Source organism: Austrofundulus limnaeus, unplaced genomic scaffold (genome assembly GCF_001266775.1).
Source record: "Austrofundulus limnaeus strain Quisiro unplaced genomic scaffold, Austrofundulus_limnaeus-1.0 Scaffold11, whole genome shotgun sequence".
NCBI lineage: Eukaryota > Metazoa > Chordata > Actinopteri > Cyprinodontiformes > Rivulidae > Austrofundulus > Austrofundulus limnaeus.
In genome coordinates, this window is record NW_013952413.1 from 2,073,179 (window position 1) to 2,091,820 (window position 18,642).

The 18,642-nt window shown below is 37.5% G+C and overlaps 1 protein-coding gene across 2 annotated transcripts in view; it reads left to right on the forward strand.

Annotated features, from left to right (window-relative positions):
* The window catches only part of tmem144b (transmembrane protein 144b), a 9,401-nt gene extending 5,564 nt beyond the window's left edge, over positions 1–3,837 (forward strand). Inside the window, exons 10-13 of one of the 2 annotated variants that reach the window (XR_001309763.1) lie at positions 517–614; positions 2,997–3,050; positions 3,250–3,393; positions 3,535–3,837. Coding sequence is in view for 1 of the 2 variants with exons in the window: in XM_014001986.1 (XP_013857440.1) it covers positions 517–614; positions 2,997–3,050; positions 3,250–3,333 (236 nt within the window). In the remaining variant the exon portion in view is untranslated. Of the gene's footprint in view, positions 1–516; positions 615–2,996; positions 3,051–3,249; positions 3,395–3,534 lie in introns of those variants that run through there. The other variant, XM_014001986.1, reaches the window with a different exon arrangement.
* Positions 3,838–18,642: the final 14,805 nt, after the last annotated feature.

Sequence of the window (18,642 nt, forward strand, 5' to 3'; positions counted from 1 at the left end):
TTCAGGTAAATTAGTTTAAACTCAATTTAATTCGGTTTATATAGCGCCAAGTCACAACATGCATTGTCTCAGGGCACTGTACATGAAAAAAAGAACAATCTATTGAAGAGTTAAGCCCTGTCCCGTTGTCTACGCCATAAAGGATTTTTCACTTATTTTCCACAACTTATTTTTTTGTGAGATGCAGTGCTCTGTAGGCCACTGCAGCAGCTAATAATAGTTCAAGTTTGACCCTGACTAAGTCCAGAAGAATCAGCTGTTGTGGTGGAAATGTCATGCAGCTCCTTTTTAGCTCATTGCAAATGGAAAACATTGACTACAGTTTGGCTTTTCAAATCTGACCTATTTAAAGCTAGTGAATATGCTTTATGAATATTTAAAAATGGGACTGAAAGGACTTTTGTTGTATTTCAGTCAGATTTTGTCCTACATTTGACATCAAATTCATGCAACTACACTGCAAGCTCTCTGCTTTATTATTATTTTTGTACAGTATACAATCTTTTTGTGCTTCAGGGTTTTTGTCTGGATTGATGTGGACAGTTGGGACATACTGCTGGTTTCTGGCCAATAACTATCTGACTTCTGTCATTACCTTTCCCCTCGTCACTGCAGTGAGTAAAACCTCCTCCAAGGACTGTTTTTATATTTTATTTTTAATGAAAACTGCTTTGCACACACTGTTCAGTGCTTCTTTGTGAATGAAATGTTTAAAGCACCAGYACTATAATTTTATTGCAAATTGCTTGGTTGGTTGTTTCTTCAATCTCTAGTATTATCTGATGTGTATATCTGTGTTTTTGGCTTGTAAATGTCAAGTAATAAGTTGGCCCAGAATTTGTTTTCTTAGAACATTATTCRTTAAACAAAATTCATCCTAAACTAATGATAAGACTTAAAAGGGTGTTTTAACTAATGAGTAGTTGGAGATTTAGTCTTTGCCTATTTATTTCCTGATAAGGAAAAATGTGCATTTCCTTTTTAGTTTTTTTTTCAACATCACTCTGTGTTAAACTTAGATTAGGTTGGTAATTTACATTTCATTCTTTAGACAAAAACATCTGTCCCACTTAAGTAAAATTTATTTTTAAAGTGCTTTTCACAGACGGACAATAGAAAACACACTAAACAAAAAACATGACAATAAATCAAGACATAAAAGCCTGGGAAAATAAAAAATGTATTTAGTTGCTTTTTAAAAGCTTCCACAGAATCAGCAGAATTAAGCTGTAAGAGCAAACTGTTCCACAGCCTTTGAGCCTCAGACTGGAAGGCCCGGTCCCCTTTAGTTTTAATCGAGTTCATGGTACAACCAGGAGAGTCAAAGTCTCAGAACGAGGACAATGAACAACAGAATATTTGAGTTACAAGCTGGCAAAAATAGTCAGCGGTCTGGCCATGCAATGCTCTGTGTGTCAGCACAAGTTCCTTTAAAACTAATTCTTTTGTAAGCCAATGTAATGAATATAAAACAGGAGTGATGTGGCAGAATTTGCTAGATTTGGTGAGAAGTCTGGCTGCTTGTTTTGAATTAATTGCAAACGGGAAATTGTGGATTTATCCAGACATTTAAAAAGGGTATTACAGTGGTCCGGATGAGATGAGACAAAAGCATGAAGGATTTTTTCTAGATCAACTCTGGAGACCATATGTCTAATCTTACAAATGTTTCTTAAATGGAAAAAAAAAACAAGAACGGAAAACGGCCTTAATGTGTGAGTYGAAGCCTAGTTTTGAGTCAAATGTGACACATTTTTTACCTTATTTCACTAACTGGGAAAAGATGATATCTTCTGGCTAACATTTTGGTTCAAGTGACAGAGTAATAATCATAATTTTAGTCTTACTGGTGTTAAGAACCAGGAAGTTGTTGGAAAGCCAGCCACTGATGCGGGACAAACATTKCACGAGGATGGCCAACCTGTCCAGTTGATGTGGTCTAAATAAAAAATACAGTTGAATATCATCGACATAAATGTGATAAATATCTGAAAAGGACTGAATGATGCCAGCAAGTGCAGTAATGTAAAAGGGAAAACAAAAGCAGACCCAACACTGAGCCCTGTGGCACCYCACAAGTTAAGGGGGCATAGTCAGAGGAAAACCCGTTATACAGTATGTTGGTCCTTTTTCTTAATCTGTGGGTTTAAATATGGAGGGCCGAAACTGACATAATTAGAAACAAAAGCAGAAATATATAAATGGTTCAAATAAATGGGCAATAAAAAAGCATCAATTAATTAAAATTAGAACTTCATGTTTTATAATTAAATTGACCTTCAAACTCATTTTTACAGCTTGGTTCCAACAAATCCATATAGTTTAGAACATAATTTACATTTTACTGTTTAAAAAAAGTTTTTTACATGTACATGCATCTGTCTCATAAATGATAATTTTTGTTAAATTTTTCCCACAAGCCTATTTRTAACCATGTGTAGCTTTTACATTTGTCTCCTGTTTTTTAATTTACCAATTCATTTATGCCTCCATTATACAAAAGAGGTGGGTGGAGCTTCTTGGGTCAGCTCCTTTCCTATTGGTCAACAGAAAGGAAGGAGCATGAACCAAAAAACWCTAAATGTAAATTATGTTGTAAAAATTTTTGGAACTAAGTTGGAAAAAATCAGGAAGTTKAAATTATAAAACATGAGGTAAAGTTCTAATAATAAATATTTGGTGCATTTTAAGTGTGTTTATTCGTCCATTTATATATTTCTTTTATTTCTAGTTATGTCAGTTACAGTCCTCTATAATGTCCTCCATATTTAAAGCCTATAGTGCATAAGTATTGAATTTATTTTCTATAGAACAGATTTTATTGAAAATATACTTTTACCTTGCATGCTGTGCACAGGGAATGAAATGTCAAAACAGCCAGATTGACACTTTAGTCTTTGATTTTAACAAGTTYATTTTGAGTAATAAACTGTATTCCTTTTTAAATAAACATTTGAATCAGTCCGTCTGTAATCACTGGTTTTTCTTTACAATAGGGTTACGGTCTAGTTGCTGCGCTGTGGGGATCSTTGGTGTTTAAAGAAATTAAGGTAAGGATCAACGATTTCTTTTAAAACATTTTAACGTTATACGGTAAAAGAAAAGAGGGGGAAACCCCTGACACACCAGTGTGTTCAGGAGCAAAAAGTCAAATTGTTTGGGATGATGCATTTGCTCATTAAATGTGTACTGAATTTCACAGTAAGAGGGCCAAGAGATCTGATCGTTATTTGTTCCTTCCTCCCTCAGGGTGCTGTAAACTGCTCCATCTTCTTCCTGGCATCATGTGTGGTGCTGGCTGGCTCTTTGCTGACTGTCTTTTCAAAGTTTTGAGGCAGCAGAGCACTGAATAATCAGGCTATTTGTCTAGAAAGTCATGTTTTCCTTCATTAAATGAATATGCCATGTTTTAAAAAGAATAAAATGGAATCTTTTTAGATAAAAGGTAAAATGTGGGACACTTAAATATGTAAAAAAAACAGAGCACTGAATAATCAGGCTATTTGTCTAGAAAGTCATGTTTTCCTTCATTAAATGAATATGCCATGTTTTAAAAATAATAAAATGGAATCTTTTTAGATAAAAGGTAAAATGTGGGACACTTAAATATGTAAAAAAAATGGCATTTAATAGTATATTTGACATTAGAAAAGTTTTAGTCTTTTTGTATTTGGTTGATTCAAACAAATCACATGTTAACGTTGTTCACAACTTGGATGAGGGATTGTTTCACAAAGTTCTGAAAATCTCTTTATTCAAAGGTGAGGAGGTGGTTTGCATCAGCACTTTTTTACTTTTTGTAAGCTTTGACTGAAAATTAAACTATTTCTGACGCCACTTTGGTTTTTATTGTTTTGTCCACAGTTTTTGTTTTCATGATTTCTCCAGACTTTTAATTGCATCATATCCAAGTGCATCATTTCTAAATGGTGGAAAGTGCAACAGTTAAGTTCAGTCCTTTGGTTTAAAGTAGAACATGTAACAAAAAGCTTAGTTTGTCTTGTTTGTTGCAACGTCCTTGTGTATCTAAAATAAAAGTTATGCAGGTTTTTAAGCCTTCAATGGATTTATGCAGGGTGGCTTTTAAAGTATCATCAGAACATAAGCAGAAAACTCACTGTCTGGAAACTAAAAGATGTCATCTAAAATGTACACAGAATAAGGACTAAGCGACGCTGTAAACTGGACTGGCTTAAAAAGAAATCAAAAAATAGCCATAAACTGCTCTGAAATTACTTTTTTTTACCCTCCAAAAAGAATATTTGAACATGGACCAGGTTTTGTCATAACATGAGGGGAAAATGCATGCTTCAGTTAGCTTCACAGTAAAAAGAATAACAAACCGGAAGCATTTGCCTCAGCTTCTAGCAAGATGTTTGGAGCTGTCAGGGTTCGAAAGTTGATTTATAAACATGTAACATTTTTTCCTCACACATCTCATATCAAACAGAATCCTGTCTTATGCTGGATTTAAAAAAAGTTTGCACAAAACAAATGTGATGGGGCTAGCTAAAAATCTGCATAACCTACTGACAGTGGGAATCATTTTAATTTAGTCATTTTACTAAGCTAAATGGGCAGAAAAAGGAGAAACGTATTTCTGTATTCTGTTGATAGAAATGCCCCAATGTTGTAATCAAAACTGGGAGATGCCAGCATGTGGGGGGAAAAGTTTTACTATTAACTATCAAGCAGAATCGTCTCAGTGATCCTAAAATCTTCAATGTTTGGATTTTTTAGTTGACTTAAACAGAAAGAAAATGTTGCATTTGTCCAAGAGGTTTGCAAACGATGACGACCTTTGCATCATTGATGTTTGTTGCCACGGAAACTTTGTGCGTTAAAAATTTAATCGCGTGCATTAAGGTGCATTGGCTTTGTCACATAAATGGCTGCTGCTTCCATTTTTAGCTGCTGACCTGCAGAGAGTTTGCTGTAGTGTGGTTAAACTGGTGACATTCATTTTGGCATGCAAGGATGTTTTTTATTTTTGTTTGATTCTTTTGCATCGTGAAAAAGTTTTCAACAGTCGTTGTACAAAATGGAAAAGTTTTCAAATGTACAACTCGTTCAGTTGTATAGAAAAGTTCAAAGGCCAATTTTTAGGCTCAGAACTACTTTTAAGCTTTTAATATCTTTTATTGTGACTTTTAGATTATATACACCAGCATATTTACACACAGCTTTGTTCTTCATAAAAATCTGTCAAAAATAGACTTTAAGAGTTGCTCTAGATTTCTGAATGACAGTGAAAACAGCTTCAGTATAAAAGTGTTTATTAAAACAGATTCTGGGCCACCTTCTCCAATCATATTCTCACTTAAAAAAATCCAAATTTCCACTTCAGTCCTCACCTGATCCCTGCAGAGACTCATCACTAAGAATCCACTTAAAATCTAATTTAACCAGTGACCTGCAGAGGATTTCTGAAAAGGAATCATACTAACCTGTGAACACCCAGGGCATTAATGAATATCAATAATATTCTGTCTGTCAGATAGATGGATTTAATCTGTATCTCTCACACTACATACCAAAAGTTTGGACACCTTTTCATTCAAAGAGTTTTCTTTATTTTCATGACTATGAAAATTGTAGATTCACAATGAAGGCATCAAAACTGAATCAATACGTGGAATTATATACTGAACAAAAAAGTGTGAAACAACTGAAATTGTCTTTATATTCTAGGTTCTTCAAAGTAGCCACTTTTTTGCTTCGATTATTGCTTCACACACTCTTGGCATTCTCTTGATGAGCTTCAAGAGGTAGTCACCTGAAATGGTCTTCCAACAGTCTTGAAGGAGTTCCCAGAGGTTCTTAGCAATTGTTGGGGCTTTTGCCTTCACTCTGCGGTCCAGCTCACCCCAAACCATCTCGATTGGGTTCAGGTCTGGTGACTGTGGAGGCCAGGTCATCTGGCGCAGCACCCCATCACGCTCCTTCTTGGTCAAATAGCCCTTACACAGCCTGGAGGTGTGTTTTGGGTCATTGTCTTGTTGAAAAATAAAGGCTGGTCCAACTAAACAAACCGGATGGAAAGCATGCCGCTGCAAGAAGCTGTGGTAGCCATGCTGGTTCAGTATGCCTTCAATTTTGAATAAATCCCCAACAGTGTCGCCAGCAAAACACCCCCACACCAACACACCTCCTCCTCCATGCTTCACGGTGGGAACCAGGTAGAGTCCATCCATTCACCTTTTCTGCGTCACACAAAGACACGGTGGATGGAACCAAAGATCTTAAATTTGGACTCATCAGACCAAAGCACAGATTTCCACTGGTCTAATGTCCATTCCTTGTGTTCTTTAACCAAAACAAGTCGCTTCTGCTTGTTGCCTGTCCTTAGCAGTGGTTTCCTAGCAGCTATTTTACCATGAAGGCCTGATTCACACAGTCTCAACAGTTGTTCTAGAGATGTGTCTGCTGCTAGAACTCTGTGTGGCATTGACCTGTTTTCTAATCTGACCTGCTGTTAACCTGACATTTCTGAGGCTGGTGACTTGGATGAACTTATCGTCCGCAGCAGAAGTGACTCTTGGTCTTCCTTTMCCGGGGCGGTCCTCATGTGAGCCAGTTTCTTTTTAGAGCTTGATGGTTTTTGCGACGGCACTTGGGGACACTTTCAAAGTTTTCCCAATTTTTCCAACTGACTGACCATTTCTTTTCTTTTCTTTTTTTTTTTTTTGTGAGACTGACTTTCATTTCTTAAAGTAACGATGGCCACTCATTTTTCTTTACTTAGAAATTGTATTATGGCAAGAAAAAAGCAGCTAACAGTCTATTCAGTAGGACTATCAGCTGTGTACTGTATCCACCTTCTGCACAACACAACTGATGGTCCCAACCCCATTTATAAAGGCAAGAAATCCCATTTATTAAACCTGACCGGGCACAGCTGTGAAGTGAAAACCATTTCAGGTGATTACCTCTTGAAGCTCATCAAGAGAAKGCCAAGAGTGTGTGAAGCAGTAATCAAAGCAAAAGGTGGCTACTTTGAAGAACCTAGAATATAAGACATATTTTCAGTTGTTTCACACTTTTTTGTAAAGTACATAATTCCACATGTTGGTTCGTAGTTTTGATGCCTTCAGTGTGAATCTACAATTTTCATAGTCATGAAAAAAAAGCTCTTTGAATGAGGTGTGTCCAAACTTATCTATCTATCGCTGTTGGTTATAAACAATGAGCTTTCATGTAATTCTACTGATGCTGATGGAAAAACCTTGCTCAGATTCGAGGACTCAGTAAATCCAAACTGTCCAGAAATWGAGAACAATCCTGGCTTCCTCCATCTATTAGAGTTCTGATGCACCCTCATTAATTTAGTTTAAAACATCTCAGGCCTACATGTTTGATCCTGAGTGTTCTTGTGCTGTGGGCTGAAGCAGCTGAGTCACAGTGACTCACATGGCTTGAACAGTCAAAGTTAGAGGTAGTTTTTGTTTATAGAGGATCCACAACTGTAGGCTTGAAGACCAACCAACACACATTTAGTTGATAAAACCAAATCTGGTATTTATTCTTATTTGGGATGTGTCTATAAATGTGTATGTTGTTTAAAWACAATCAAGTCTCACTTTTTCCATGAAAATGTAATGGAGTTAATTTCAAATTTGTGTTYTGATTTTATTGTATAATGATTTTAGCTGCAATTATCATTTGTCACACTCGAACCAAGAGGCAACAGTGAACTGAGATGTAAAACTCGTATTAAAATGTGCACTCTTCCAAATAGTCAGCTTCTTTTTCAGCATGTTTTCACATGGATTTTGATCCATTTTATTGTTCACAGTGCTCCATTATAACAACTTTTGTCCCCCTTTTTGACTGATCGCAGGATTTTGGTGAAAACCGTGTTCATCTGTCATTGCTGTGTTTGGATGATTGCGTATGTCGACACTGATCATCCTAAGCAAAAAGACTGAGAGAGAAAAAATGCCAACCTCCATTATTTGAGCTTTTCAGCTCAACTCATCTTTGTTTTAACGACAAACCAAATCAGCTGTTTAGGTGTGCACCAATGATCAGATTAGAGAGCATGGTGATTACTGTAAATGGGTCAAATTTGAAAAACAAATGGCACAAGAACGACAAAAACTAAGAAGTCACTTTATGGCATTTTACTAACTGGAAAAAATAGAAAGCAAAAAAGGAAACTTGGCAGCACTGTGGGATTCAAACACTAAATTATTTGCAATTTTCAAAGTTTAAAGTGCAGCAAAATATGTGTTTAAAAGAAAATCACTTTTACCCAATTATTTCAGTTGGAAGCAATTTTTTTTATCTTGTCCCCAAATCAAGCTCCAACACTTGTCTTGATTCAGAAGACTGCCTGAGGGTGAAGCGAACGTGTCGGAAGCCACAGAAACTAAAGCTAAGGAGGCAGGAGTGCAGGAGAGCTGCACAACAGCAAACACAGACAAGATGATTAAACTTTCTGGAATGTGTTGCAGAATCTTCGGTTTTGGACGCAGCTCAATTACGGCTGTTGCAAAAGACCTTTCAGTTAAAAAAAATATCATTTTAACCTTTGGTTTATAATCTCTAATTTCACACACTGATGGCTTCAGAAGTCAGTGTGTCTGAAATGTGTTGATTACTTTCAGGAATCGCTTTGAAATCTTTGCAGCGAAGCCATGAACTGTTGGATCTCTAATTGCCTACATGTGTGGGATGAGACTGGTAAAAATAAAAAAAAATCATCTGGAAGTTTTTCACATCTAAGTTTTGGTTCATTATCTTTGCAAGAAGCAGTTCCCCATCAACAAACACACTCACCGTATGGGATTTTATAATGTGTGATGTTTTTGCTCCGTGTGACCACCTGTTTGTTTACCATCAGCAAAAAATTTCATTAATCACTAAGGTTTTTAGTCTGAAAGCATAAAAAGCACTTAGTGGAATGCTGCATGTTCAGCCTCTAGTTTATGCTTATAAACAAATAGCATCAAAACAACAGAACCTCTAATAGTGGAATATATTTTTTTTACAAAAAATGTATTTAAAATGTTCATTTTCTTGACTAAAWCAATAATTCTGTCCTTAGTTCAAACACAAGTCTTTGTCTGATACCAACACAAAGAAGGAAAGAGGGACAAAAAAGAGGACGTTGAACCCCCGCTTGCATTCACTACATTCACATAACATGACCATCTCTGAACGATAAAGCTAATCAAGCCTGTTGTTAGTCAATAGCCCTTTTTTGCATGTGACTAACCTGTTTGTCCATGTGGAGGCAGTGCTTATAAGGCTGAGTTTCACCTGAAACCCATCAGACTGAAGAAGTCTCTTGGAGTAGAGATGAAATGTTTCACTAAAGAAGAACCCATCCAGAGGACCTACTTATTTTTATTTTTTATTTTTGATCTTTATCTTGTAGTTTTGTGTATAGGTTTATTTTTGTTACTTTTAATTGGTTCAGTTATTTATTTATTTTTTTATTTGTAAGTTTCTTCATATTCACTCTTTCTCCTGCTGCGTAACTGGCCGTTGCTTCCTCAGTCATCCTTGCCTTCGGCTAGTCACCCACACCTGTTCATGTGTTCATTAGCCTCGTGCACTGTTTGGTCATTTAAGCTCAATTTTTTTTCCTATTTGGCCTTTTTGTTTCTTCAATAAACCCAAGTTTCTGGGTTTTTTTTATTCCTTTCAGTTTACATTTTGGATTTAATATTTTATGACATTAAAGGTAAAAAAACTAATTTATTTGAGTATACGGTTTATGGTGAGTCGGGATGGATAAAAAAAACCATATGAGCAGGTTCTCCTCAAAAAGAGATGGGACTTTATTCAAAACTTCAAGTCTCTTGAATGAAGGATATGAGGTTAGAAACACTGTGTTCTGAGCTTCTCGGGATCTATAGAGGTCCCCAAGAATTATTTTCCTTTGACTACTCAGAGCCAGGCAGTGGTCTAAGTAGTGCTAATTCAATGCCACAGGCATCACACAGACCGTTGTCATGGAGTCCCATCACTGTTTTGTGGCCATTAGGACTTCGAGTTGTCCTTTTCCGGGAGTTGAGAGCTTTCCCAAACCTTAGATTTGGGCTGTTAATCAGTTCCCKTGCCTGTCTACAGTCCATCAGCTCCCTCCAGCGGATTGAGTGTTGACATCTAATCCAGGCCTGTGCAGTCCTACAGACTGTTGTTGAGATACCTACAACAGGCTCTGGTTCTTTGAAGTGGGYCTGACTGACAGCTTTTGCGAGGTAGTCGGCTCTCTCGTTACCATAACTGCCGGTATTACCTGATACCCACTGAACAGTAAAGCCTGAAACATACTCGCTCCGACGCCGATGGGTAGACGCACGGTCACATTGTTGTTTGGCGTTCGTTTTCACACAGACCTTTCATAGCTCCAGAGACACACCGTGCTGAGCTCCTGGGAAACCCCCTCCTGCTACAACMTRAGTCACTGCATGGAGTTTCTTCCCGCTACAGTCGACAAAGCCGATTAAAAAGTCAGACTCAACATTCACCCGACGTATTTATCCACATCTGTTAAAGCTCCACAGTTTTTATCTGTCAGATTCCTCCGTGCACAACGTCTGTTTAATCTCCATTCATGAATTTTTCTCGGTTTGACTATCTTCATAAAACTCTGCTTCCTGGTAACAGTCGGCTCTAGGAGCGAGTCTTTTTCTTTTTTCTTTTTATTTTACCGAGCAGAACAGTCAGAGTGCTTTCAGCACAAACAAACACGCCCACGAACTTCAGACCAATCACACATTACCGTCTTTGCGGGAGGGGGGTAAAAAGTTCTGCCAGCGGTTTGTGCCAAAAGGGGCGGCCGAGCCGATACTGCAAAGCCCGGTAACATAATTTTCATCATGAAACTGCGACAACCCGTGCCGACGTCAGCAATTCGGAGGGAGTATAAAGTGGCGTTAACACTGTTATCTCTCCCCAGTTGGTTGACTGCTTCAGCACACTCCCAGTAATAATGTAAAATGTGGCCCTTGGAGAGTCCTAATAGCTTGGCTATCTGTTGGGAGGAACATTTCCTTCTGTGTACACTGAAGGTCTTTGAGAGACGCCACAAACTGGTGGATTGCATACAGTTTGAGATACAGTTGCAAAACAACCTAGTGGGTATTTATGTTCTTTCTCACTATGACTGTGCAAAATCAGCACTCTTGCACCTACTGACCCCTTCGGAAGGAATCCATCTGTAAATCAGTAATCAATAACCGTAACAACTTAATTTAATCAATTTTACATTAAGTCTAATTCTTAAAGCTGACTGATGGGATCAAAGTAGCTCATTATTTCTCATGTTCTTTGCGTTTGGTGAGAGTCTAATGAAGTTTTAATGGTTTTTTCTCTTTAATTACAAAAATAGTGGATACTTGGCATGATGGACTTTCAAATCTCCTTTTTCTAATCACAATTTGGAAAAATGAAGATGTTTCAAAAAGTTCTGAAAAGCATAATTTGGCTTTTGATGAGGGTGAATATCACTGATTAGCTTGATTTGAAAGTTTCTTATGTTCCAACTATGGACACCATGCAAAGTGTGTTTCTGTGTGTTTTACACCTTTATGCTCTTAAAGGCACATACATTTTGACTCAGGACCAACAAATATCACACCTGGATGATGACATGATGAAGGCAGAGTGGCTGAAATTGGACACATAATCAATGTTTGTTATGTTGGCAATTTGGGTTGGAGGTTTTGCTTTTAGCTCTTATTGTATGTCAATTTGCTTCAAATCACAGGTAAATAAAAACAAGAAACAGTCAGGAAATGTGAGGAGAGAACAGAATATTGTTTGTAATGTAAGGGGAGTTGAAATTGAATTTCTATATTTGTGTTTGAAAACTTTGCTGAAAGAAAAGTAAAAAATGAAGTTATTGCTACAAAGACCCTTTTGTTTGTTTGTTTGTTTTTTCTTTTGAGAAATGTTCACGAAAAATTATGCTAACAAAAAACAACCTAATTTAAATAACCAAACCAAGTGTTCTATTTGATATCGTTTGACCTTGACCTTATAAATTTTAATAAAATATGTGAAATTTGACAGACATTCAGGGAATAAAACCTTWGTCTATTGGATCAAATTTGGATTAAAAGAAAAGACAGCATGGCAGGCAGTTTTGGTTTGGAAAAAAATGTTTTGTGTTTCTTTTTTGTTGCCCTATATAAAAATTGTGAGCAAAAGTTGAATTATTGAATATAATAATTTGACAAGAATTATTCATGACAATGAATTGTAATGCCAGTAAGACGATAAATGTTGCTGATTTAAAGATGGTTGGGGAATGAAAGAATTTTTTTTCTTCCTCCTTCCTTCCTTTCTTCCTTTACTTTTGCTACGGAACTTTTAAAACCGAACAAACAAACACAAATACACTGCTGTCCAGCAAGGACAGCTCCCATCACAGAACACGTTCAAAACAATGCAAACCTGTCAGGTTGAATCTAAAGTTGCCAAAGCTGAGTGACGTGTAGATGGCCGTGGCCTGCAGAGGTTACCCACAAAGGCAGCTAGACACTGATTAGAAAAGCCCCCCGGGTACGCTAATCAATCTTACCTGGCACTCTTTCCTGAAAACCTTTGATTTGTGTGAAGAACCTGAGCCAAAAGCCCATCAGTATACAAACATTTAGCAATCAGATAGTTCCGTGTTAACTTTAGCTTTATGAMCTTTTTTCTTTTTAACTAGAGGTTTTCTATGGAAGCTGAGAGTGGACGTTTCCTGCAAATAATGTTTTTCCATGGTTTTCTCATGATAAAACTGACATACTGTATGTCGGCATCACAAAATATGTTGTTATCATGAAATAACTGAGAGTTTTCTATCGAGTTAATTTCCTGATGGTTTTCTTGAGATAGCAAGTTATGGTTTTCCTCTTGTGTATCATTCAGTAACCATATTATTTCCTGATAACGACACAATATGTCACTATAATAAGAAAACCATGGAGAAAAATTATTTGTACTTTTCTTAATACTTAATATTCATACCAAAAGTTATAGGCATYCGGTCAATAAAACACCTCTTATCTTAGTGTTTATGTGGATTTTAATATTTGCTATATTTAGACAACCATTTTATCGAATGTGTCCGTACAACACATTACCCCTACCCCTTAGAAAGTGTGAAAACACATTTATCTCATATAGTACAGTTATCAACTGGAGTTTCTTCTCCGTTAAAAGGTGAAACAGATGTTGATGAAATGGTGTTGGGCCAAATGTAAACTATACATCAAGCCTGTTCAACAGAGTCCCTCAGAAGTTCCATCAAAGGCTGAAGAAGCAGATTTAAAAGAATATCAATGAGCGTGAATGTGCCTGCAGTGATCAACATGTAATATATTATTAACCGTGTGTGKTGGTGGGGCGGTAAACATGTTACAACATTTAAAAATGTCTCCTTGAGCAATTTCTTTGCTTTAACTGATCATATTTTACAGACTTACCAACATTTTGTTCTTAAACAAATGGTTTCTTTTTCACACATTCTTTAGGGACACAAAACTAGAACCAGAAAACTTGATTAATGGGGTGGTTTCTATGTCACGTGTTTGGGRGGATAGAACGCAAATATGACAAATGAGACAGAAAAAGGTTCATTATGTGCTGTTCTAAAGTTATCTATCCTTCTATCTACCCAGAGCCTGAAATACTCTATCTTATCTGTAATCATGTTAAGAGCTGGTTGAATTCTGAAAATGATTGGGGAAAAGAGTCTCAATGTTTTTTTTAATTAAGCTTAATTAAAATTGAATAATCTTTTATATATAAAAAAATTAAGAAAAGCCCACCACACAATGCTGAGCAGCTCTTAGATGTGTAAAAGTTTCACTAATTGGGAAGAATAATAATTAGCTCTGTGAGGCTGAGGCTCTGAAAACATGTTTACATTTGTAGATGTTATTTACCGAAAAAAAAAAGATAAAAAAGACACGTCTCATAGAGAGAAGTGATGCCGTTGCCGAGGCGGGGGACAGAGAAATGCTCTCTGTCTGTCCGTTCACCTTATGCAAGCACATCGCGATATCAAGTGGAGATCACGATTTGCTACTTTTTGCCGTTTTTACTCTGCACATGCGACGGGGGACATCAGCGATGGTTGGCGTCAATTTCTATCTTGTACTGATGAGATCAAGTGATAAACTTTTGTGAATTAATGCAAAAATTACAGAGTATTCAAACGTTGTGCGAGTTGTCCTGATGCATCTCAGTAAACCAGGTAGAMAAAYGAAAAAGGAAAAATAACTGGGTCCTCTGGACGGGCTCTTCTGTCCTCCAAGAGACTTCTTCAGTCTGAGGAGTTTCAGGTGAACTCAGCCTTATAAGCTCTGCCTCCACATGGTGGACAAACTGGTTGGTCACATGCAAAAGAGGGCCATCAGCCAAACAGTAGGTCGTTAGTTATTGGCTCTATCATTCATAGAGTGTCATGTGCCCCATCACCTGACTATCGTTGTGGCCCTGATTCACACCTTTTGCTCACAGGGGGCGGAGTCATACTTGCAATAACAGCATTGAAGGGGACAACTGGACACAGAGGCCTCCACCTCTGTTTAATGATGGACAGTTTTCCTTCACAAAAATTGCTTCCTTTACTCCTCTCAAACCGAGTTCACCTGAAACTCCTCAGACTGAAGAAGTCTCTTGGAGGAGAGACAAACTGTTTCATTAAAGAAGAACTCGTCCAAATGGCCTACATATTTTTTTCTTTTTGACTTTGTGCATTATGTTGAATTTGTTGTAGTTGTAATTCTAGTGGTACAAACTAAGCTCAGACCTTTATTTAAGTGGGGTTGGAATATCTTCACAGCGCTCTTGTCCTTTTCTTGGTTCTTTCAAGTCCCGTTGTACTATAAACCCATAATATGACCTCAAAATGTCGGTTCCTAAACTCCTGTAAAAAGCTTGAGAAAAGCATAATGGAGGGTAGRTTTGTTTGACTATTCAAGCAGACGCTGTATTTGCCCCTGGAGAGTTCCTGTCAGCCAGGCAGAGCAGCTGGTCCAGAGAATGCAGCTCATGCAAGTAAAAACAATGGAAATGTTGAGCTATGTGGGTGTKTAGGTTATGGTTTCTGTCCATGAATGTGCTTTCCTGTTGTTTTCTTAGTCCTGTTTTGTTGTTGACATGATCGTTTGATTTTCATGTGTTGTATTGTAGGAGTTGTACTACCTTCCATCATGATTACCTCTTCACTATAGTTGTCGGTGATCCGGTTCTTGTATCCTTGTTAGGCTGTAAAGCACCAAGGCTTTTATTTCATTTAACTTGTGGTTTCCTACTTTGTGCATTTTTGACATTGTTTACATAGAAGTTGTTGTACATTCATTCAAGTCCTCTTCTACAATTGCAAAACAGATGAAGTTCCAGACTAAGCATTGATTTTTGCAAGACTACTTCTAAATTCAGCTTACTCAACAACTATTTTTTTTTATTTACAGGAAAATGGAATGAATGAAAATGGAGACTGAGGCGCTGAAACAAAAACRGAGAATGTGTCCTTAGCTCTGGAGAGACCATGGATCCATTGCAAACAATGAGCGAGTTCTTACAGAATCACAAATGCACAGTTTGCCAGGTGGAAAGTGTTGTCAAAAAATTATTACTGTTTTGCTGATCTTACATTCTCCGAGAAGCAAACCTAAAACAAAACCCTGATGACTACATGTGGTCAGTGTGTGGCAGACAAGAATACTGGATTTACGTTCCATGCCTTTTTATTTTCATCGTATTAAAGCAGAACTATGTGTTGTGTGCTTTAAAKGATTTGTGGGCTTGTAAATTAAATAATGAAATCCCATTTTTATCCTGTGTAATATTAAAAAAAAGGTTTTAGGCTCTTAGACTTGAAGAGTTCTTCACAATAAATCACGCAACAGTAATGAGCAGTTGCAWACTCTGTCTCCGGAGGCACCAACGATGTGTCTAGTTGTCATCTGGCATGTCATTTTTCCTGATCATGTCAAAAACATGGTAATGGACATATGATAAAATGTCGATTTGTTTGAGTTGACTGCCCTGTCAGCAGCACCAGATGTTCACCTACCGACGGGTTTGCCTGATCATCCAAGACACAATTTATCTTTATTATTACCATTTATTTTCTGCGTCAATATAACTAATATATTTGTTTGAAGAAGAAAAAAGTTCTCCTTCACCTGTATGTCTTGCGGAATGCCTTCATCTCAGCATTAGTTTATGTGACTGAAGTAATTTCATCACATTTTGTCCAGCTTAAAAGAATGACATTTTATTTGTCATCTGTAGGTTGAACTCATTATGATTATTAATGAAATGGTGCACTGCTCTTACTTCAATAAATATTCAGAACATTAGCAACCGATCCTGTTTTTATTCACATTTTTGTTTGATTTTATTGTTGATTTTTTAATTAATTACCACATAGACTAGTAATAAAATGGGAAATTGGGAAATTTTTTTAAACTGTAAAGACTTATTTGTACTAACTACTTTAAGGAGATAWGTGGTTTTAAATCCTTCTTTTTTCACATTTAAATCATTCAGTTGGGGTCTATATAAAGTGGAACTGCAATGCTTTGTATGAATTCCTCCGTATTSTAACTTCRCATGYCCCTCTTTCCCTCCTTTTCGAGGTGTGTCTCAGATAAACTCGTTTTGAGGCTGTCTCTTTAAATCCAAAAGAGGWGCTTTACACCCCGCCCTCTCCAGCTTCCAGAGCTGTCCATTCTACCTTGATAGAGGGGTTTATACTTCGAGTCGTACGTCCTCTTCCCCCCCGCTGAGTGATAAAAATTGTGTAACTTCAGTCTGCTCTCCTGCTGCTATCAGCCGTCGCGTACATTGCTCCCAGTCAGAACTCTGCAMTGCGGACCTTGCGGCTCGTAGCGTGTGATTGGTCAGAACTTCGTGGGTGTGTTTGTTCATTGGTGCATGTGTCCATTTGGTCAAAGAGCTAGAAGAGCAGTTAGTTTTGACCTCATTGAACGTGAACATGCAGCTGATGTTCACGTCTTTTTTCATCACCACCTTTAACGTATATCATTGAGATAATTGAGTAATAAAAAAACAATATCCAGCCATCCTTATTGCTTTTTATGCACTTACATGAGCTGTAGGAGGGTGGAGAGAGGAGCTATGATAATTTACGGCCCGTCGCGTCTTCAGCCTGTTTATATTTGCTCAGGAAAAGGACGTCCAAAATGACACAATCTCCAACCAGCTTTCTAACATTGTATTGAAGTATAATCCAAGCTTAAAGCAAATGAAATTGTAGTCAGTAAGTCCAGACTTTATTGGGCAGTTCCGTCACAAATTCTGCGAYATAATAGTTTAACACATTCTTACTCCCGACTCGACACATATCGATGCTTGTCCAGGTTCCCTCTGCGTCTGGTTTTGACTCATCGGGTAACCCCCTTGCGGCAGTTATTGACGCACCACATAGGGTCTTTGAGTTGGGGTCTGTGGTTAATATTAGGGATCAGGATTACTGGTTAATTTTAGGCATCCCTGACCTCCTAAAGTATGTCTAGGGCTAATAGAAGTTAAGTTTAGGGTTTGGGATGGTTAGTTGTCCATGCCTTCTCTACGTTTTTCAAATTTATGACGATGGGCTCCTCCTCCTTGTTCTCGCCAATAGCTGACGTGCCAAGACCGGACGCAGAGGGAACCTGCAAGTGTCAATATGTGACGAGTTGGGAGTGAAAATGCATTGAATAACCCAAACAGAATATAAAGATATCTATGCAGCACCGGGCAAAACTAAATTACTTTTTTTTTTTGCTCTCCTGGAGACTCCAAGYACATAACAAAATGCATTTAATGGGTAAAAAGTTGTATTTTGCATGATGTGTCCCCTTCAAGTTTTAAAGGTATGTCACTGTGTTTTGACCTCTTGGGTTTATTGTACAACTGCAGCAACTTTGAGTTCTGCACTTTTAAAAAAGCAATGTTTTTTGGCAAGATGTCCAACCAAAGTTTGACAGCTGACAGGCCAATCRTTCTGTCTGCTCACCGTCCCTAACGTTTCCTGAACAGTAACCCGCTGACCTGAAATTACTTCTTTATACCACTTACTTTCATTTCTCCTTTCTGAACTTGATGCTTAACAAAGGAAAATCAATTTCTACTTTAGTCYAAAGTCAGGTCAACTCCCACTAGAAAAACCCTTGTAAAAGTTTCTCTCATCTCAAGTGAGCGCACAGGAGTGGAGCTGAGAGAAACAGACAGTCTGCCCCATACTGATCAACAAAAAGGCTGCAGAATGTCAGGCTTTGATTCAAGCCGAAGCCCGATGTACCCATCAGTGTTAATAAACTGTTAACGTGCACAGAAGATTATACATTTTGAGTCTTTGGAGTCCTTATAAACACTCAAATAYATAAAGGTTGTGTAACCGGATCTTTTCTGCGTTGTGCTGGTTCTGAAGAAAGAATTTGCAGAATCTCTGGTCGTCTTTGGAGAAGCTGTTTCCCCGTTTTTTGACGGGAACGATAAACAGAAAAGCAACCACGTTATGATCTGCCCACTCCAAGTCCTCTCCTTCAGGACAAGATTCAAAAGGAAGGAGCCCAAGGGGTACAAGCTATTTAAAAACACAGTGTGTAGGATTTTGTCAATTCTTTTAGCCGAAATTGAGATAATCACTAATGACAATAATAAAAAACATGTCTGATC